At 35.0% G+C, this 23,377-nt stretch overlaps 1 protein-coding gene across 1 annotated transcript; it reads left to right on the top strand.

Moving 5' to 3' along the window:
* The first annotated feature begins 763 nt into the window (after nucleotides 1-763).
* Nucleotides 764-23,159, top strand: LOC143238393 (uncharacterized). Its single transcript, XM_076478559.1, has 10 exons — nucleotides 764-884; nucleotides 982-1,033; nucleotides 7,554-7,644; nucleotides 8,190-8,354; nucleotides 11,008-11,282; nucleotides 11,425-11,540; nucleotides 12,781-12,889; nucleotides 13,507-13,656; nucleotides 16,166-16,288; nucleotides 16,455-23,159. Exons 1-10 carry the CDS (start codon nucleotides 868-870, stop codon nucleotides 22,842-22,844), a joined length of 7,488 nt encoding a protein of 2,495 aa, XP_076334674.1. The 5' UTR covers nucleotides 764-867; the 3' UTR covers nucleotides 22,845-23,159.
* Nucleotides 23,160-23,377: the final 218 nt, after the last annotated feature.

Consider the following 23,377-nt stretch of genomic DNA (forward strand, 5'->3'; position numbering starts at 1 on the left):
TTTATTTTTGATAAATAATTTTTATTTCTTGAAGTTGTTTTACGTTTTATTACAACAGCCAATTTAAAACAACAACAACAAAACAGTTTTGAGACACCACAAAAACAATGACTGATAATTATTATATTTATTGGAGAACCAATTTAGAATACGTTACAGTAACAGCAGTAGAGATTGTAAAAGGCCTGAAGAGTATTTATATATACGTGAAACGAAGGAGAGACATGCGTGGACAAATAAGATATTTTTTTCTTTTTATGCACTAATAATAACATGAGCGGAAGAATTAATCGGAAGTGAACTTGCTTAACTCGTGTGTTCATAAATAAAGTCCTTTCCCTTCAATGTAAGTTGCTATATCGTATTTCTATATTCCTTGTTCTGTGTAAAAAAGAGAAAAAGGAGAGACCGGCTTGTTGGCGCGAATTACCGGCTTGAATTATGCGTTTTGGAAATCTTGGATGTGCGTAACTGTTACAAAAGTTTTAAATTTACACTATCAGTTTTTGTAAGTTGACTTATACCAACTCTTTGTGATGTGGAATAGTCAATCTGATGACGAAGAATCGCTCGAGGGTCTGCTCTTAGTCAGCTTGCTCCGAATATTACAGAATTGGAAACAGATACGGAAGTGGAACACAACATGTTAGAGCCTATCATGTTGAAAAAACCTGTTTAAAAAATCTTCGATGAAGTCTGTCGACCAAACTTATCGGACAAATAAACCAGATCAACACTCCTACAGGCCAACCAAATGGAAATGCGTAGTTGGAAAAGTGGGCGGAGTTATCGTTGAAAGTAAAAATCACTCTAATGAGTTAGAGTGACTCTTAAGATGACTGGTAATAAACTCTGTACTGACTCTTAATGAAAACCTCGTTCAGGTAAGTATAAGTCTATTGTTATATGAGCAAAGATAACATAATTAACAAATATATTATAAATTGTAAACTCACTAGTTTCGTTTTTCCTGCGTTACAGCAATAGAAATCAACATAGGTGTCATCAGGATGTGGTACTGACAATGTCCAAGGTGAGCGTGAACTTTGTTAAATGTATATGTATATCTATATAATATGAAGAATCTCTCTACCACTTCATAAATTATAGATAACATATTCGCATTTATTATTTACTTTATAATATGTAATAATTGCTCTTTTCTGGTTGTGATGTAATAATCCATGTTATACGTATGTCAGTATTTGTTCTTTAACACGTTTAACTTTAACACTCAGTATTTTAAGCATGAGTCTGCAGTTATCCTATATAAAAACTGTTATGTTATAACAGTGAAGCAGAATGCATACTACATGGATTTTAGCTTTAATTTAAGTTCTGACACGCTTTTTAAGAAGTCTATTTTCAGATTCATTTTTTGTTATTAGAATAGGTTGTATGATTTGTGATGTAACCGACATTACATGTAAATTTAAGTAGTTTGCAAAATTCGTAAATATTATTATGGCAACCATACTATATAGCATTATCACATTAGTAACATAAATACTAATAACTTGCTTTATTCACATTTAAATTGCAAATCACGTGACATTTTTCATTATGTATTTGTCCTCGTGGTCGATCCTGCCACCCGAGGATGATCCAAGCAGTCTGGGGCCGAGATTTGATAATCTGTATTGAAATATTAAGAAAATTATAGTATGAACATAAAGACAGAACTGCGACTTAGATTTCAATATGTAATGTTTAAGCCAAAGTTCAACATGTTCTAAGAGTTATTTACTCGAAGAAAACGATAAAACAACCATGTTCAAAAATTACAGTTTTCTCACCCATGTCTAATATACTTCGGATCATGGCAACTAATATCTTCAGTTTCTCCGTAGTAACAATTCTATAATTTAATAGTAGTTCGAGCAATAAACGTTGATCATAATCGACATTTAATACACAGTTTGTTATATATTTTTTTCTTCATTGGATTTGTTAATAATTAAATAAATAAAGTAGTACTTCACTTTCAGTTTAAAAAAAGGCATCCCACATATTCAAATATTTATCCAGATTTAATTCCGCTGGTTCAGAGTAAATTATATATTAAAAATATTCTCACGATAGAAAACAAGATATAGAGATACACAGCGCTGACACATTTTTTTCACTGCTGCTCCCACCCCCCAACCCCGGTAGCTAAGGGGCAAGCCTGAGAGTTCATAATATTAAAAATTCGGTTTCGATAACTGCACTGGACAGAGAACAGATAGTCCATTGTTCAGCTTTGTGTTGACAAAAACAACAAATAAATAAAATAATCCACTGTGTCCTCAACCAATCACGTTCCTCCTTGATTACTCATAGCTTTTAACCTTATTTTTTAACCAATACTACGATAAATAGAAATTTTGCATACTCAAGAAAATCGGCAACTTCTCAGATATTACGGTGATTACTTATTACCTCTCTTTGTAACCAATATAGATTAGAAAGTACTCACAATACGACCTTTAGAAACACATAACACAGGTCTTTGCTGAAAGCGAGGTAAGAGTTTATTAAGTGTTTGTGCGTTTTCTTTTAGCAAAGCCACATTGGGCTATCTGCTGAGTCCACCGAGGGGAATCGAATCCCATTTTAGCGTTGTAAATCTATAGACTTACCGCTGTACCAGCGGAGGACAGTTGATTTAAAAAAATAATTGTAGTTTATCAAGTATTTTTCGTACACTTTTCGATAACTTAATCTGGCACTCTTCGCAAACACGAAGAAAACGAATTTTTGTCCTAGTCGGCTCACGTGCTTCAGTTTTAATATTTAAATCCTCATTTTGTTCAGTTTTGTTTGTGAGTCTTTTCAAGTATTTTGTCCTGAAATCAGGAATAAAATAATCAAATGTGTCATTTTCCGCGATGTTTATTCATCTTTATCTACTCAAGTTCTGTCATGGCGTAAACTGGAAATTGGAATTATTATTTCATTTTCTATCTAAACAGTGTAACTCTTAAATTTTCTGAGCCGAGCGTAGTCTACTGATTATTCTGACCGGACTGTGATTCTGGAAACTCATGGTTCTAGTCTCACTGTCATAAAACACTTTCTGTTGTGAGTTCTTTTATAAGACCTATATATATATCTCAAAGAAGGTTCCAAGTAAAAATTTAAAATTATCAACATATTTGTACACCGTTCATCACCGGTAGAGGTCGTCTAAATAGTTAGTTCCGTGATGTTGCTTATTACAAGGTTAAAATGGCCAGGTGGGTTAAAGCGTTCGACTCGTAATCTGAGGGTCGCGGGTTTGAATCCTCATCACACCAAACATGCTCGCCCTTTCAGCCGTGGTGGCGCTATAATGTAACAGTCAATCCCACTATTCGTTGGTAAAAGAGTAGCCCAAGAGTTGGCGGTGGGTGGTGATGACTAGCTGCCTTCCCTCTAGCTTTAAACTGCTAAATTAGGGACGGCTAGCGCAGACAGCCCTCGTGTAGCTCTGCGCGAAATTAAAAAAAAACAACAATACAAGGTTAAATGTAAATAATTGATTAAAAATGTTAAATAAAACGTTTATTTTTTGCGTAAGTTACATAGATAAGAAAGTAGAGGTTAATTTCAAGGTTAATGTTTTTGTTCTAACTTTTACTGTATAACTCACGTGTTATTAGGAACCCTGTAACTAACGAAATCATAGATCCACAAACATATAAATTTTAGAGAAACGTGTCTTGAATATGAATAGGTCCATGTAATTCCTGTATTACATATTTGTTTGACTGAGATGCTGTTATCTGTTACATTAATTTTATTCGTGAAATGTAAGAAACCCTAATGGTACATTGCAGTATAAATAAGCAGATGTCGCCTAGAGTAATTCATTTCATTCATAACCGATCTCATGAACTTCCTCTATCAATGCAAAAGGTAATGACTAGTAGCTGAGTTATGATGATATTAAAAAGAACAAAAAACGGCTGTTGATGGGCCTTATGACGGTGACTACTGATATCAGTAAACTCTCCAGGTTTTAACACTATCGTTGTTACGTTCAGAAATAGCGAGGTTTCATGTTTTGTTTTGTTTTCGTACGCTACTAACTGAGTGGATTGGATGGTATATGAAAACTGTAGCCGTTTTTAAAGGTGGAGTGTTAGATGTACCTAAAATGACTGCACAACAAGGTCGGTCCTTGCATGTAGATTGTGTCAGGCAGCTGATCGAAGGGCGAGGTACAAAAGCGACAGTGAATCTAGTCACTAGATTCAGAAACCTGTAGAAATTCCTTGTTGCGGAGGATGCTACTCATTGGTAGCCTTCCCTCCGGTCAGTAGCCTAAAACGGATAGACCTGAGGCGTAACGATCTCTGACCCGGACACTAGCCAACGTGCTCATAACGTGCTGTTAAGATCGATAATCCTGATTTCACTATACAACAAATGCACTGAAATAATTTCTTTGTATTGTTAAACATACTCCTAAGTCAATACTTTTAAGAAAGAAAATCAGCGGTTTTAACATACGATGCGTGTTTCTGTGATGTATCACATCAAGTTACTGATGGGTATCCAGCGTTTGCACCTAAAAGATTGATATTTTACGAACTTTAACTTCTGAAGAAAATGAAAGGGTTTCAATGGAAATTTTCGCAAAATTTTAACAAGTGCTAATAGCTTCACACGAAAAGGTTTTAAAACAGACAAAAATTTATATAAACAAACAAGTTACAATTTCCGTAGAGAAAGGGTTTACATTATTAATAGTTTAGAAATATTAAATGTTAATATTATAGATATTCAGAGATATTTACTAGGATGCTTCATCGTCCCTCCCAAAAGAAACACTTCTTAATCGAAATACGTAATTAATTAATAATTATAATTAAGAAGTGATTGGATTTCTTTCTTCATGCTTGATTCTTTCAAAACATGTCATACGAGAAATATCTAATAATTAATTCAGTCTACAGACGCAAAGATGCTTGATATTTAACGACATTTTTAAGTGTTATCGTTTTACGTCATCTGATGTAATAAATTAAACAAAGAGACCTCTCGTTTTTGTAATGAGAACGGAATGCCACAACTAAAATAGCTTTACAAACTTATCATTCTTTTTATCTTGATTGTTTACTCTAAACATAAAAATTATTTCATTTCATTTTATTGTTCAGTTTGATAACACTAGTTATATTAATATGGAGAACCTGTTGGCTTAACTCAAACTTTGAAAACAAAACTACTCAGTCTGACCGCTATTAGTGTCGAGCCTTGTGTGTCAACTTTTGTAACCCAAATAAAAGTTCTTGATAAAATTTGATACGTGCTACTAAAGTGTCCATACTATCAGCTGAGAGGAACACCTTTTCTTTGTTAGGTCGAGTAGAAGTTAAATAAGGCAACGCCTCTTATCGTGGACCCTCACACCGAGTACCAGTTACAACCATCGAAATTATTTTTAACTTCTGCTAACTATGTCCGTTTTTAGGGATTTTTTTCTTTGTCAATGGAGTGCATATAAACTGTTTGATGACAGTACATTGCTCCATAGACTTAGTATATTTATCAGAGAAAATGAAACATACTGCATTTTAAATGTTTTACAAGGGATCATCAAAGTGAGTTGTTTGAAAGATATAGTAGATGGAACTTAGTGGAAACTAGTTGGAATGGATGACGTGCCTGGTGAATTGGTGTGTTAACTATGTTTCAATCCACTGACGAAGATACAACGGATGGATCGAAACGTTGTCAAAGTTAATCACAATTACACTAAGCGAGCTATTTCAACAATGTCTTTAATACACCACCTGGGCCCGGCATGGCCAAGCGTGTTAAGGCGTTCGTAATCCGAGGATCGCGGGTTCGAATGCCGGTCGCGCCAAACATGCTCGCCCTTTCAGCCGTGGAGGAATTATAATGTGACGGTAAATCCCATTATTCGTTGGTGAAAGAGTAGCCCAAGAGTTGGCGGTGGGTGGTGATGACTAGCTGCCTTCCGTCTAGTCTTACACTGCTAAATTAGGGACGGCTAGCGCAGATAGCCCTCGAGTAGCTGTGCGCGAAATTCAAAACAAACAAATACACCACCTATATAAAATATAGTCAGAAAACCATTAAAATATCCTCCTTACACTCCAGTCACTGAAAGTCGCATTGATTCAGGAAAACTGTAAACGTGTATTTAGTATTGCATTCCTAGTTTTTCAAAATCATTAACACTTAGAATATTGCATTCCTAGTTTTTCAAAATCATTAACACTTAGAATATTGCATTCCTAGTTTTTCAAAATCATTAACACCTAGAATAATTGTGTCGTGACGATATTGAGTATCACGATAAGATGTGTATTTTTAAAACTATGGTGTTGTACATGACGTTTAGAAAGCTCAGAGTTTATGAGTATTCTATTTTTTTATGTAGGTAAACTACCAAAAGTAGTACTGTGCACTTGATAAAGATGCTTTTCAGATTCTACATAACGCAGTAAGACCTGAATATTTCAGAAGATTTTTATATATTTAAATAAAGCTTCAGCAAAACGTTTGGACAAATATTCCATCACTTACTATTTTATTAACACCTCCATAGGTTGGTACATAAAAATATCTTAAAAGATACATATTTCTGAGACTTCAAAAGTATTCAAGGAAAGTGAAATCATCACGATCGTACAGAATCACTTGTTTCGTTGGCAGTAGTGACCCGATTACAAAAGCGCCCCCTAACGCAAAAAGGATGATTTACGACATTATTTTTCACCTACTTTGGTGAACTGTCTTGAATAGCACGATTTGGTGTGGTGTGAATCAAAAATAAAACGTGTGGTGGCCTTATATAGGACATTAAAAATCTCTAAAAGGGGTGAAACAAAATACAAATTTTGACTATAACTAAAGCATTACTTAAAGAACACCTTATTTTTAAGACATAAAACAGTAATTGAGTGTTGTGTACTTCAAACAATAGTTATTATTTAAAACCCTTTTGTGTATGTATATTTATATATTTGTGACTACCACTATTTTAAATAGTTGGAATTTTTTTAATATTTATTACGAACATGGAAGCTTCTACTTTTGAGCACGTGTAAATTTTGTTTTATCACCAGTGTTTAAAATTTAGCTGGCAGAAAACAACGATTAAAATGATAAACGTCAGTAATGTTACTGTGTTTCAGTAGCCTATGAAACTTAGAATTATTCATATGATTTTAATTAACTTTTTTTAAATTTAATTTATTAGCTTAGTTAATAAAAGAGGAACATAAGAAAGTAAAAAGTCTAGAACTTATCTCATAAAGCAAAAACAAAAATTTCCACGCCAACATGTTATAGACGTCGTTGTTGTTGTTTTTTGTGAACTCGCAATATTCGATTTTTACAGGAATAGAACTTACCGATAAACCAACATAATACAGTTAACTGTATTGTTTAATTAACATTGTCGTAACTGACAATTATTTGTCGTCTTTGATGTTTTCGAGTTAATATGACAAAGTCTTCTTTAGATGTTACGGTAATATTTGGTACTTAATTTCAAGTATTAAAAGCGCAAGTTAACAAATTCGAATACTATCTTTAATTTTTCTTTCACTTAGATGTTTAGATCCGTTTTCGACACCTCAGTGGTAACACTTCTGCTGTTCACCTGCACCTGGTTTAACGCTGTTTCATCTAGTAATGTTACAGGTATATAGATAGATATACATATATTATAAACAAATAAATATTCGTTATAAATCACTAAATCAAGTTCAGAGTTCAAAACCATTGTGCTTTACTCAGATTAGAACGTAATAAAAAATACGTCTGCGTTTACTTTTTTACTGTGTTTTTATAAAGACATAAAATAGGTTAAACCTGAGTCAAGTTCATTCAGGTCATGTCAAAAAGTAGGTAACGTCGTGATGTTAAGCGAGAAGTAGGTGATGGTTTTTTTAGTAATTAACTCATATCTGTGTTCCTAATCTTTGATTTTATTGTAAACTAGGATACGGTTAACTACCCACTATTCTATAAATTAAAAATAAAACCAAAAAACAGCATAGAGTAAGAATCTCAGATTCGTAAAAGTAAAATTACTGAATAATTACCTGAAAGTTTTATGCTGATTCAAATACTTTTAGAAACATACCTAATCAGTGTAGCACGTGACAACTAATATGAGTTTGTTTGTTGTTGTTTCTTGCTTCGACCTTCTGCAGCTTTATAATGCTTTATTGTTATCACTGCAGAAGGCTGTGATATAAATAGCTCAGTGGAGAAAAAAATCTTCTGTTACTTCAACGTTGAAGATAACTCTTTCAAGGCAGAATTCATCAACCCGTGTCTCTGCACTCATCTGGTTTATGACTATTGGGGTATCCTCCCAAACCTGACTCTTTCTTCAGGACCAGAAGGTAAGTAATTTAACTTTAGAGAATGCGGTGACTCTTATCTAAGATAGTTGGGTTCAAATCTTGATTTCAGGAAGAAAAGACAAGCTTCCAGATAATTTAGTGAACGCTATCATATTAAGTGGGTAAGAACCTAAGAAAGAAATATACCTTCTCAGAAGACAAAACCTGTGTGTAAACAGGAGCGTCGCCAAAAGAGGTTCAGGAAGTGCAAACGAACAACCTTTTCAACCACGAATAAACACTAATTCTACGATCTGCCATATCTTTGTGTGAAGTCAACATCCTCGACACAAGCATAGCGTATTCAAACATACAGAATAGTCAGCGGTCTCGTTTCTCTGTGCAACATGAATGGGTAAGAATCTTACCTATTGTTCTACATCGTACTTAAAAACTAGCAGCAGAATTGGAGGGCACGTCCTAACTTTTTTATCAGATAGCAAAGTGTCCCTTTGAATGGGAAATAGAGAGTTGTGCATAACTATGAGGAAAAATTGTGCTTTAACTCTGAATTCAGTAGTCATGGCTTACATAGCAAGTAAAATGACCCTAAATTGAAATTTGTTCCACTGCCTATGATGTAAAAAGGTTTCTAAGATAATTGCTTTATACTGTCAACTAAATGCTTCAAAAGACTATGACTGTTTGTCCACACTTACGTATTCCTAATCAGCTCTATACAATACGATATAGTTTAAACAGAAGGATTCTAATGAAAGTATCTCTACCTTATATTATACAATAAGTTGCAAAATAGTTATTATACAGGGATTTATATACACATAATGGTGACGTACACATAAGCTTCAAATAAATAATGACTAGGTAATATCCACTTTTCAATAAAAGTTTCATGAATATTTATTCAAACACAATATTACTTCAACGAAAAGTCTGAATGCTGATAACGCTTAACAACGGGTTTCGATACCCGCAGTGGATACAATACAGGTAACCTACTTATGTAGCTATGCACTTAACATTAAATAGAGAAACGATTATAGTAAGTTTGTTCATTGTAGAGTTTTCGTCGTAACACGAACAGTTTTACGAGTATGTAAATATATCTAGTCTTTTAAATTCGTATATTTACCGCTGAACCACCTGGGGCAGAATTCATGGGACTATCATCAAAATATTTAAAAAAACTCGTGCTCCTACTATTGGGAACCCTGACAGATCAGTGGCAAGTATTAGGTTGTCCAGAAATAAATGTCGTTTTTCAACTGCGAAGTTTGGAAAAGTATAAACCAGTGCTGTAAAACATGCTTTAATCAAAGTAAGCACCATTTGCTTCAATACACTTTTACCAACGTGTAACGATGCTGTTTATGCCGCTGCTGTAGAAATCAGAGTTTCTGTGGTCAATGAACTCCCTGAAAGTTTATTCTGCAGCTGTCTGGTTCTGAAAGTGTTTATTGTTCAAACAGTTGTCAAAGTGCTTGAAAAATGAAAATCTGTAGGAGAAAGGTTTGGGAAATAAGGTGGATGAGGCAGAACCTCAATTCCAAGTTTGTTCAACTTTTGGAGCGTCGTCCTTGACAGGTCTCATAACGCCGATTTTGTTGATCTTCAGTCAGCTCATGCGGAATCCACTTATCCAACTTTTTCGTTTTTCCAATCGCACTTAGGTGGCTGGCAATGCTTGATTTGTTTGTGCCTACCTTTTCTGCAAGCTCATGTGCTGTTGTACGAAGGTCTGTCTCAACTGTTTCCATTAATGTGTTTCATCTAAGAATGGCTTCCTTCCACGACCTTCTTGGTCTTCAAGACTTTCATCTCTAAGTCGTAACCTTTGAAATCAACGCTGAACTGTACGTTGTAAAGCTGCTGGTTGATATTCCGTGTAGTTTCTGTAGCTTTTCGTCCAAGTTTAAAGTTATAGAGGAAAATCAAACGAAAGTCCTTCTTGTCCATACTGCCTTGGGGTTGCGAAACTTACTAGAGTAGAGTTGAAGCAGTAGACAATTAAGACATCTTATAAGCGACAACACCAACGATAAGTTACTCAATATTCAACTTCTAAATGTCATTGTGAGAATTCCGACATTTATTTCTGGACAACCTAATATTTTAATATACAAAACATAAAAATGATATAATTTATAATAATGGTTATTACAAATGATGGTTTATATACAAGAGTTTTACAAACTTATATGTTATACTGAAGCTTCTATCTAGTCTAGAACTGAATATTTTATCGACAGTCCAGGTCCACAACGGACAACTTAATTCTGAGTTGATATTGTCACACATCCCCCTTATGCTAGCTATGTCCAGGGTTCCATACCCATCTGTGGACACAGTGCATAGAGCCAATTGTGTAAGTTATGCTTCGAAACAACAATGATCTACATTGGTTTAAGAAATGAAAAGTTTCATTAATAATAATAATTTACTATTATGAAAGTAAATTAATGATAGAGTATGATTCTATACCAAAAGAGTGATTCTAGTCTTTGTATCATTTTAGTACACCATCAATGAAATTAATTCAGTGATTTTCTTCAGGTCATCAGAACCTCAAAGAAAATTGGTAGTTGAAGTCGCATGTTTAACGAAATATTTTTATTAGTGTTTAGCTATACAATTTATGTCTCGGGCACTAAATGTCTTCTTGCTATTCGTTTTATAAATTCTCCTTCTTTAGAGGAGTTAAAGGCGTTAACTCTGTTGAAACAAACCAACCCACAAGTTAAAGTACTGGTTTCTTTACGGGGAGTCCAAACTGAGGATGATAAAAACACGACTTCTCAAGAAGAAAGTATTGTTGAGCCCAAAACTTTAGTGAGATTTGCTGAATCTGTACGTAAGTTTGTAGACAACTTCAATGTGGATGGTGTGGTAATCGATGTCCAGTACAGGCGACGCAACAGATTGGACAAAATGGAACCCCATAAGGAAGGAGTAACTCTTTTATTAAAGGTTGGTATATGTCTACGTAACTATGCCTTTTTTTAAAGAATAATTGTATTGTTTCTTATTGAATTTCAAACTCCAGTCAATCATGGACTCCTTCAGCCGAGTTAAAGCGTTATCAATAAAAGCTTTTTTTTTTTTATCCCAGGCAATTCGAGAAGCTTTGGATAAGAAAATCGCCTCTAGTGACAAAATTATTGGAATAACAGTATCCAGACATCCATTTAGTCTCATCAACGGCTACAATTTTGGTCACTTATCAAGGTTAGTGGAATGTTTTGGTACTTCATAGAGTATTTCATACAAAGTCAAAGTTGTAATTAACCTAATTTTGGAGTTGAAATTTGTACAAAAAATTAAAAGGTTAAAATTATTACCAAAAATAAGTTCACAGTTTTATTGAATACAAAATATACAGAAAAAGACCAATCATCGGTAGCACTGCCAGTTATTGGTTGCTGTAAACGAAAATATCTAAGATAAGCTTTAGCACATCGAATCAAAATACAAGTTTTACAGCCGTAATGAGAGAGTGTATAAAATATGCCACATAAGCACCTTTTTTTTTTTGGTATTACCATATTTCTTCCAAGTTATTCATATATCTTGTAAACTTATCTCTAATGTTTTTACTTTTTCTGCATATTTTGAGCTGAAAGTACCAATTGGTCCGACCAAAAATTAAGAAAATTGTCTCATACTAGCATTACGAACTTTTGTGTCATCAAAGGTTCTTGAAAAGAAAATCGCTAATTTACAAACTACTTTTATGTGATGTTCAGAACCCGGCAAATATATCGGAGACTGTCAATATATTTCTCCAGTTTCTAACAAAATATTTTAATATTGGTGATTCGTTCTTAGTGATTTGCAATACCTGGAAGAAAAAGTATCATAGATTGCTATAAAGGTACGTTAACTACCACAATGCATATCTCATAGTGTAAAATAAAGATACTCGAACCAGAAGTATTGGAGGTGATTAACTTCGTCTCATATACAGTAAACTAGTGATATTCGAACCGAAGTTATCGGAATGATTAAATGTGTCTTACATAAATGTTTATCTGGGAAGACAGATATGTATCTCATAGTGATATCTGAACCAGAAGTTTCAGAGATGAATATTTCTTAGTGATATTTAAAACCGAAAATATCGGACGTGATAAATTTGTCTTTCGTATAGTAACATGTTGTTTTTCCAGGTCAAAACAACAGGTTCAACAAAAATTAGATAAAAAGTGAACTGAACGTTAACAGTAACTATTAGAGAATATTTTGAAAATGATGTTAAGTTTGTGAAAATAAAGTTTTAAAGTAATCAGAGCTGTGGATAAGGATAGAAAAATTCAATCTACAAAAGAGTTTGAATTGTAGTTCATAATGCCAACTTGTATTTCTGGATATAAGTAGGCATATTTTAGATACAGAATGTTAAAGATAGCAAATCTGTTTCTTGAGTTGTTGTATTGGTGTACAGCTGTTTAATTTTATTCACGTCTAGCTACGTGGACTTTTTTAATCTACCAGCCTTTGACCTCGTGTCCAGCACAGGAGGAAGTGATTTTGAACATCCGGCACGCTTACATGGAGTAGGAGACATGGAAAATATGGTATGATCCAATTTTTTGGTAAATGATATATGATCTTATTTTTGGATAAATAACATATGATCTCATTTTTAGGTAAATGATCTATGGTCTGATGTTTATATAAATGATAGTGAGTGTCAAAATAAATAGCTTTACTTTGCAACATGGATGAATTTGAAATAAATAATATTCGGTTTGCCAACTGACTTCAACGTTAAGCTTTCATATTTAGCAGAAAGGTATGCTTGTTAGATAGTCTGTTAGGTTTATGAACAATTAAAAGTTCATACCTTAGCAATACATCACTTGATTTTTATAAATTTTATAAGATGAAGCACATTTTGAGCACGAGTAATTCCTATAGCTGTAAGCTTTACTTATTGTGTACATATTTTAACTTTGCTTTTGAATGGTTTCACAATAACTTTATTATGATCATTTAACTATCTCATAGAGCAATGTTATGTACAAACTGTGTAATTGGATATTTTTGATAATTCACAAGCTATTGCTTGATTTTATTTTCAGTGATAAATCTTTTCGTGCTAAAGACCTACATAAAATGTGTAAATGAAATAATTTGTATATATATACGTATATATGTTGTTATTTGGCTCCAACTGTACTGTGTTTTCCAGGACTCTTTAGTTGATCTGATGCTATCGTTAGGGGTCCAGAGAGAAAAACTAATAGCCGGTATACCAGCTCATGGAGTATCTTACAAAATGATAGATAGTACTGAACTGTCAAGGCCATCTGCAAATGCTTGGACGGTCCCTTATTCGGAGGTTAGAATATTAGTCAACCAGTTATTGGTTTTTGTGTTTTTCATTTAATTTTAATTCACTCGTAGCTTTTAATTTGAACTTGGATTTGTTTGTGATTGGTATCTAAACCAGATAAGCTAAATCAATAACAGTGAAGGTTTGTTTGTTTGTTTGTTTTGAATTTTCGCGCAAAGCTACACGAGGTCTATCTGCGCTAGCCGTCCCTAATTTAGCAGTTTAAAACTAGAGTGAAAAGCAGCTAGTCATCACCACCCACTTCCAACTCTCAAGCTACTCTTTTACCAACAAATAGTGGGATTGACCGTTACATGATAACGGCCCCCCGGGTGTAAGGGCGAGCATACTTGGTGTGGCATGGATTTGAACCCACGGCCCTCGGATTACGAGTCGAGTGCTTTAACCACCAAGCCATGTCGGGCCCATAGTGAAGGTGATAATCGTCTTCACTCATTAAATTGTGTCTGTTTGCACTTAAATTTCAAAGACAAAATTATAAGACGCTGATTTTAGAAATAAAAATGCAATTGACTTAAAAACTCCTGATGTTGTTTACGTTTAAGCGACACTCATTCTTAAAAAACTGAACCCATAGCACTTTTTTAACAAACTTGCATTTGCTTCATCAAATCAATTTGACGTCAATCCTGTGTCGAACTGGAAGATCATGAGAATATCAAGTCACGCTTTCCACTAAACGTAAATAACTCCCTTACTGCAAACGAGTTATTAAAACCATAATATTGTAATATTTTACCCAAACTTTGTCAAAGTAATCTGCTATTGTTGATTCAGTTTGTAGTTTTGTTAATTATACCATTACACGTTTTGAACAACGTTTAAGTTTTGTTTCTTTTACTTTTAAAACTGTGAGCAGTTTCGTTTTCGTTTTGTTTTTCGTGACTGCTTCTCCACTGTTAAAAATTGGAATTTATTAGAATGTTATGTTTATACTAATGAAGTTACATGTTTGTTTGTTTGTTTTTTTAATTTCACGCAAAGTTACTCGAGGGCTATCTGAGCTAGCCGTCCCCAATTTTGCAGTGTAAGACTAGAGGGAAGGCAGTTAGTCATCACCACCCACCGCCAATTCTTGGGCTACTCTTTTACCAACGAATAGTGGGATTGACCGTCACATTATAACGCCCCCACGGCTGACAGGGCAAGCATGTTTGGCGCGACGGGGATGCGAACCCACGACCCTCAGATTACGAGTCGCACGCCTTAACCCACCTGGCCATGCCGGGCCGTGACATGTTTAAGCAATTACTACAAACCGTAGTGCCACAGGCGATACGTTTATCACCTGTATATTTGACTTACAGCCATTCGACTGTGTAATTTCGCCATAAATAGAATTATAGAAAGAAAGATTATCAAAAGAAATTCGGCCACATTTCGAAAAAGAAAGTATTCACTATTTTTCTTTCAAGCATGAAAACCACACATCATACTGTTTAAGACAACGGGTAACTCCGAAACTACACCCCAAGAAAATCTGAAGTAAAATGAAATATATAGTTGTAAAAAAGAACCTTCTAACCTAAACAGAAATTTTGATGAAGATTGCCATGTACCATACTGCATTAATAAAAATATAAAGAGGTGTTTATATTGGCAAAATCTTATGAATCAGACACATCTTAAAATCAACGTTCTTTTTTCATGAGAAAGGTGCCTTTCAGATCCCACGATGCAACTCTAACGATTTTTTTTTATTCCATCTCTTTAAATGTAGCCTCGGAAGTCAGTCTCCATGTACAATGTCGGGTTTGTGAAAATGCTGTGTAGATATATGGTCAAATTGACTTCCCCTTTCTCGATAGAGACTTGTTACAATAATATGTTTCAAGTTAAGCGCAAAACTACACAATGAGATATATTTGCTCAACCCACAATGAATATAGAACCCCAATTTCTAGAGTTATATGTCTGCAGACATATCACTTTGCCACTGGAGGCGCGTTACAGTAGAAATTATAGTTTTAAGTAATATTGCGTAATATTTCCATAAGACTTAATTTGATCTATGATGAGAAAGTTAGTTTCATAGACAGCATAGCTTTGGAAATGAAACATCTTTATTATAAAGTGCAATTTACCCACAGTAAATGACCCATTTTGATCTCTTATTACTTTTGATCAAAAACATAAGGGGAGGTTTCCTTCTGTGTTTTTAATGAATTTATTTTAACAACTAATACTTTTATATAGATATATATTCTATATTATGAGCTTATACCACCATTTGATATCAAATATATTTTGTTTAATTTAGCTCATCGATTAATGAATCTCACTTACAAATTCAGTGAGTTTTTCTTTTTATGTGTTTTATATATAATCGTTAATTCAAATGGCTTACTTTTTATCGTGCTGTAGTTTTATAAATATATATTTCACAAGTTTGCATAGTTTATTTCAATTTCTCGTACAGAGGGATTTAAGTACAAAATGGATCAAAGCAAAATATTTATTCGAAACTAAATGCCACTTTATTTTCTTTCCACAGCTTTGTAAATTATCTCGCGCTCCTTGGTGGAAAGTACAGCGCGAGAAAGACCAAACAGCACCCTTTGTTGCTGACAGAAATATAAAAGTTGGGTTTGACGATGAAATTAGCGTGAGATTAAAGGTTGGTCTCCATAAATAATTGTTTATGTACCGAAATAAAAGTTTCATTATTTCACAATGAATTATAACAATGTGGTGTTTATCTTGTGTATTTAACATCAGAACAAATGAGTTAAAGCTAGTACCTATTCCAATCAAGACTACAAGACATGTTATTTACTTTGCAGGCTAAATACATTCTTCTAAGAAAACTTGGTGGGGCCACCTTGTGGTGGATAAACGAAGATGACTTTCAAGATAATTGCGGTAGAGGTCACTATCCACTTCTCCGTAACGTGTGGGATGTATTTTCGGACAACGTGAAGAACGATACCAAGATAGAGTTGGGGTTGGACGATCTTGAGGAATACCTAGAAGGCGCTGAGTCTCAGTTTGTTGATGTTGTGGATAAAGTAGGATTGATTGATCGCATCGATGGGTATAATGTGAAAGTTTGTTCCCGACAAGGCTACTACAGACATTCCGAGGATTGTAGCCGATTCTACCGTTGTGTTAAATTTAGTCAATACAGCGAGGAGTACACTATCTTTGAATATGATTGTCCAGCAGGCCTCGTCTTTGATGAGCGATATGAAGTATGTAACTGGCCATCATGGTCTCCTCCTTGTCAAGGATCAGGAGAAATATTTCCTGTTCCAAGGGACACCTTCATTTGTCCAGGCCCTGGTTACTTTCATGATCCAGAAAACTGTAGGTGGTTCTACTACTGCATGGACTTCTGGGGTAATGGCACTCTTCAAGCTTTTGAGTTTAAATGCCCTTTTAATTTGGTATTTGATGAGGATAAGTTACTGTGTAATTGGCCATGGTTGGTTCCAGGATGTTACGATATTTATGGACTCTTTGGAACACGAATTAGAGGATACGATGTAAATATTCCAAGAGCTAATTACCAGAAAATTGGAATAGACCCTGAATATAAACTTGGTGGCCTATATGCTAATGAAAAAACTCCTTATGTTGGATATGATGACCAAATACATGCAAGAATAGGACTTGATGGTACAAACAAAGAGTATATAGGTCCAAGTGTATTTCATGGAAATAGGTACCAAACAGGATTCCGACAACTAAGACCATACTTAAATGGGCTTCTGAGTGGTCAAAATGAGAAGTATTATCTGGGCCGTGGACTAGGAGGGTTGTCAACGGGACCTGTTGCTGAACAGAAATATCCAATAACAGTGCCTCAGGTTGGATCTGATATTCCAACACTTTATAATGAACAAGGCAGACCACGATTTAATCAGCACATTTTACAAGATGGAAAACAATTTATCAGTCATGCCGGGCAAGCTGATTTAGGGTTTATTGATCGGGGTGAACAAAGGTATGGTGGTGAAGTTATAAAAGATAGACCAGAAAACATTGATAAGGTTACAAGTGTTAATCCTGTGCTTGTTAGTGAGGTAGGACAAAACACTCCTGATCATGATGACCAAGTTAACCAGGGTGTTCCAGTTTACGTAAGCCAAACTGAACTAGGATCTCCAGAATTTATAGAACAAGTTAAACAAGAAACACCAGAGTTTGTTAGTGATATTAGAAGAGGTAACATAGAATTCAGTGATCAGGTTAATAAAGGTTTTCCAATATTTGTAAACCAGGATGAACAAGGAACTCCAGATTTTAGAAGTATAGTTGCACAAGGAGAACCAGGGTTTGTTAGTGAGGGCAAACAAAATGTTCCAGAAAATGTTGATTTAGTTATACAGGGTAGTCCAGAAAGTGTTAAACAAGGTGAAAATGGAACTCCAGAGTTTGTTGACCAAGGTAGACAAGAAACACCAGAATTTGTTGATCAAGGTAAACAAGGACTTCCAGAATTTGTTAGTCAACATCAACTTATAAATTATGGTAATTCAGGTAAATACATCCCTGAAACCTTCTCTCCAGCTCGAAGAGGACTTGGTTTTCATTATGTACCCATTGCTAGGGATCCTTACTTTGAGTCAACGCCAAAAAGGTCTTGGTTGAAAGAATTAAGTGTTCGTGCACTTTTTGAAACTGATGAACCTTACATAAAAGATCAATATCATACAAGACAACAGAATGAGCAACTTGATGATCATCAAGGAAAGCTTTTTTCATTGGTTCCTACGATAGGAAAGCGATTTGTGTCATATTTTATCAAAGGAGATGACGTTTTCAGAAAAGGAAATGTTGCGAAACATATTTCACCAGTCAGACCAATATCACCGTACAAACAAACTCCTCTCAACCCATTGGTAATCATACATTCTCCTCAAACAAATAAGGAAGTTTTTCCTTATAGAAACCAGTATGTTCTACCGGAAACACTTTATAATGGTGTCAAAAATCCTGAATACTCTTATGTACCACTCAGACAGCTCCCTGTTTATCCAGGACGTCTTAATCTGAGAACTCAGTATATAACAGGTCAAGAAAGGAGAATCTGGCCTGAACAAAAAGCAGTTACACCTAATGAAAGACAAATAAACGTTCCATACTTCCCTGATATTAGATCTGATGGTTTACAACAAGGATTTCAAACAGCTAATAAAAATTATAACTTTCCTTTACCCAAATGGGAGACTTCAGCACAAGAATATAATCTTAAAAGTCCCCTGAAAACCTCAGCTGTTCCTATAGCCCATTATAACTATAATCTATTACCACCAAATGAAAATATTTTAATACAAAGAGTCCCAAAACAGCCTCTTGAGACTCTAAATATACTACCACCTAGAGGAGAAATTTTAGTGCAACAAGAAGTTCCAGAACAGCCTTTAAAGACTTTAGATAAACCAGTAACTGATGAAAATGATAACAAACCACCATCTACAGCGGAATATTACCACATTTCACCACCTATTGGAGATATTTTAAACCAACAAGAATATTCAGATGAACCAATAAATATTCCATATGAGTTAAAAGATGGTGTAAATTGTGACTCTTTGCCACCTGATGGAGATATTCTAAAACAAGAAGTTCCACTACCACTACACAAGTCTCTAAATTTGCCCATTACTAACGAATATTATAATCTACCTCCAACTTATAAGCATGTTTTAGTAAAACCAGCTCCAGAAAGTCAACCAAAAACTTTGGATGTAGTTACAACTAGTAAAGAGTATGATTTGCCACCATCTTTAGGAGAAACTTTTGTTCTAAAATCAATTCCAGAACAACCAGTAAAACACTTTGATATACAAATAGATGGTGAAATATATAATACACGGAAACATAGTGGGGAGAGTTTATTAGAAGAAAATATTCCAGAACAGCCTCCAAAATCTCTCGGTTTACCCGAACCTAATGAAGTGTATAATTCACCACCATTTAGAGAGGAGTTACTGGAACAGCAGAAGGTTCCAGAACAACCACTAAAAACCCTAGATGCGCCCTTTACTAGTAATAATTTTGATGCACCTCCTTTTAATGAAGATATTTCATCACAACCAAAAGTTTTCGAAGAACTACCAAGGATTCAATATAAACCTATTGAAGAAAATTGTGATAATTCACCACATACAGAAGTAATTTTAGTACACGAAATTCCAGATCAATTACCAAAGACTTTAGATGTTCCAACTGATGTTGAAAATTATGATCTACCGCCAAGTATTCAGGAAGTTCCGATACAGCAACAAATTTCAGAAGAACCGGAAAATGTTCCAAGCATACCTAAGACTGTTGGTGATTACGAGCAACTGCCCCCTAATGGAAATATTTTGTTACAACAAAATATTCCAGAGCAGCCGGTGAACCCTGTAGATGTGTCAATATCTGATATACATTTAGAACCACCACCACCTAACGATGTTCCAACAGGTGTTGAAAATTGTGATCTACCGTCAAGTATTCCAGAAGTTCCAATAGAGCAACAAATTTCAGAAGAACCAGAAAATGTTCCAAGCATACCTAAGACTGTTGACGATTACGAGCAACTGCCACCTAATGGAGATATTTTGTTACAACAAAATGTTCCAGAACAACCGGTGAACCCTATAGATGCGTCAATATCTGATGTAAATTTCGAAGCACCACCACCTAACGATGTTCCAACAGATGTTGAAAATTGTGATTTACCAGCAAGTACTCCAGAAGTTCCGATACAGCAACAAATTTCAGAAGAACCGGAAAATGTTCCAAGTATACCTAAGACTGTTGGTGATTACGAGCAACTACCACCTAATGGAGAAATTTTGTTACAACAAAATATCCCAGAACAACCAGTGAGCCCTGTAGATGTGTCAATATCTGATATAAATTTCGAAGCACCACCACCTAACGATGTTCCAACAGATGTTGAAAATTGTGATCTACCGCCAAGTATTCCAGAAGTTCCAATACAGCAACAAATTTTAAAAGAATCGGAAAATGTTCCAAGCATACCTAAGACTGTTGGTTATTACGAGCAACTACCACCTCATGGAGAAATTTTGTTACAACAAAATATCCCAGAACAACCAGTGAGCCCTGTAGATGTGTCAATATCTGATATAAATTTCGAAGCACCACCACCTAACGATGTTCCAACAGGTGTTGAAAATTGTGATCTACCGCCAAGTATTCCAGAAGTTCCAATACAGCAACAAATTTCAAAAGAACCGGAAAATGTTCCAAGCATACCTAAGACTGTTGGTGATTACGAGCAACTACCACCTAATGGAGAAATTTTGTTACAACAAAATATCCCAGAACAACCAGTGAGCCCTGTAGATGTGTCAATATCTGATATAAATTTCGAATCACCATCACCTAACGATGTTCCAACAGATGTTGAAAATTGTGATCTACCACCAAGTATTCCAGAAGTTCCAATACAGCAACAAATTTCAGAAGAACCGGAAAATATTCCAAGCATACCTAAGACTGTTGATGATTACGAGCAACTGCCACCTAATGGAGATATTTTGTTACAACAAAATGTTCCAGAGCAACCGGTGAACCCTATAGATGTGTCACTATCTGATATAAATTTCGAAGCACCACCACCTAACGATGTCCCAACAGATGTTGACAATTGTGATCTACCACCAAGTATTCCAGAAGTTCCAATACAGCAACAAATTTCAGGAGAGCCGGAAAATGTTCCAAACATACCAACTACTGCTGGTGATTACGAGCAACTGCCACCCAATGGAGAAATTTTGTTACAACAAAATATTCCAGAACAACCATTGAATCCTGTAGATGTATCAATATTTGATATAAATTTTGAGCCGTCACCACCAATTGAAGGGACTTTAGAAGAACAAGAAGTCCCAAATCAAAATAAGCAACTTAACACTAATTTCGTACCACCACCTACCGAGGAAATTATAGCACCAAAAGAAGTTTCTCCTCAGTTACTGAATATTCAGAATGACCCGATAGCAGGTGAACTGAATTATGAACAGCCACCTAATGAAGAGATCTTAATAGAACAAGAACAACCACAAGTTACACCAGAAATAATTTCAGCTCATGACGATTGCATTCAAACGCCTTCTGATGGTGAAATTTTTGTACATCAAGACGTTCCAATTATTTCTGGACCTGTAACAGGAGATTCAGAAGAAGCTATAAATGGCCCAACACTGCAAAGTCAGTCCTTACTGCCGTCACTGGAAGGACTTAAAAAAGAAAATATCGAAAAACCCCTAGGAAATCCAATTATAGCGCCCCCTGATGGCGAATATTACGTACCCCCAGGTAGTGAAGAAATAATAACACAACAAGAAGTTTCTGTTTCGCCAGATGAACTTGGGAAAGAAGTAAATGGACAAAAATTAAGTCAACCCATTGTTCTATTATCTAATGGGAATTTTGATTCAGTCCCACCTAGTGCATATAAAAATATTCAAGAAGATACTTATATTCCCCAAGAAGGATTAAAATATGGTTATTCTGATCAAACAAACGAACCTCCATCTGTGTTGCCATTAGGCGGAGGGCCTGAGTTATTGTCACCTAATGGGGAGGCTATAATTCAAGAACCGGACATTGTTGGTGTAGTACCAGAAAATGTAAGTGATAAACAGTCATTAGCAGATGCAGCTTTACGACCATCTGATGGTGGGTTTGCTCAACCTCCTTTAACTGTAGAAACTCCTGTACAAGAAGTATTTCCAATTGTTTCTGAAAACCTGGATGAAGATATAATTGAAGAAAAACCATTTATAGTTAAAGATTCACCGCCATCTCGTGATGGCGTTCTTCTACAGCATGTTGAACCATTTAGTGAAACTCCTCTAAAACCTGACCTTCCTTACATTGATAATGCTAAAGATATTCCCCGAGAAGATACACTGAAAATTAATCAAGAGATACCGGAAGAAGTGGGTAATCTGAATCGATTCCAAAGCCCCCTTGCGGGAAAGTTGGCTGTAAAGGGGCGAAACAACATTCCTGTAACAGCTTGCACCCGTCCTGGCTTGTTTAGACACCCGGATGACTGTGGAAAGTTTTATGAATGTTACTGGGACAAAACTATTAATAAATTTACCTTGCACATATTCAGTTGTCCTGTCAAACTAGTGTTCGACGAGCAGATTCTAGGTTGTGGCTCTTCATTGTCAGGTCTTCCTTGTGTGACAAAGAAATAGAAAGTTATTTTAGTGGTTAGACTATCTTCTAAGGGTGAAAGACTTATCGCGATAGTATTTGATAAATGTACATTGATTCTTGTTAATTTAACAGAAGAAGAACTTATAACGAAAATAATGTTAATTTAGGTCTTTCAAGAAATTAAAAACAGGAGTATGTTTAAACACATCAACACATTGTGGTATAAAGTTTTTAGATGTGCTAAAGCATTATTCAAGCTTATGAAAAAGCATGGTGCTACGATCTCTACTAAAATGTTATGTTTTATTTTCAAATATTGTTTTCAGGGAATTGTTTTGTTATTGCTTGGTTTCAATAAATATCAAAAATAAAGAATGGTTTCGTTTAATGTTTTCATCTAAATATTTACACCATAAAAATTTTGATTCGAAATCTTCAAATTCCTATTTTTGTGACAGTATTCTTTTAGTTAGCTATATATAAGTTCAGTCTTGCCAATAAGTAGTATTTGTTTGTTGTTAAGTATAAAGATAGACCCGGCACGGCCAGGTGGTTAGAGCGCTCGACTCGT

This window comes from Tachypleus tridentatus, chromosome 13, assembly GCF_004210375.1.
Source record: "Tachypleus tridentatus isolate NWPU-2018 chromosome 13, ASM421037v1, whole genome shotgun sequence".
Classification (NCBI taxonomy): Eukaryota; Metazoa; Arthropoda; class Merostomata; order Xiphosura; family Limulidae; genus Tachypleus; species Tachypleus tridentatus.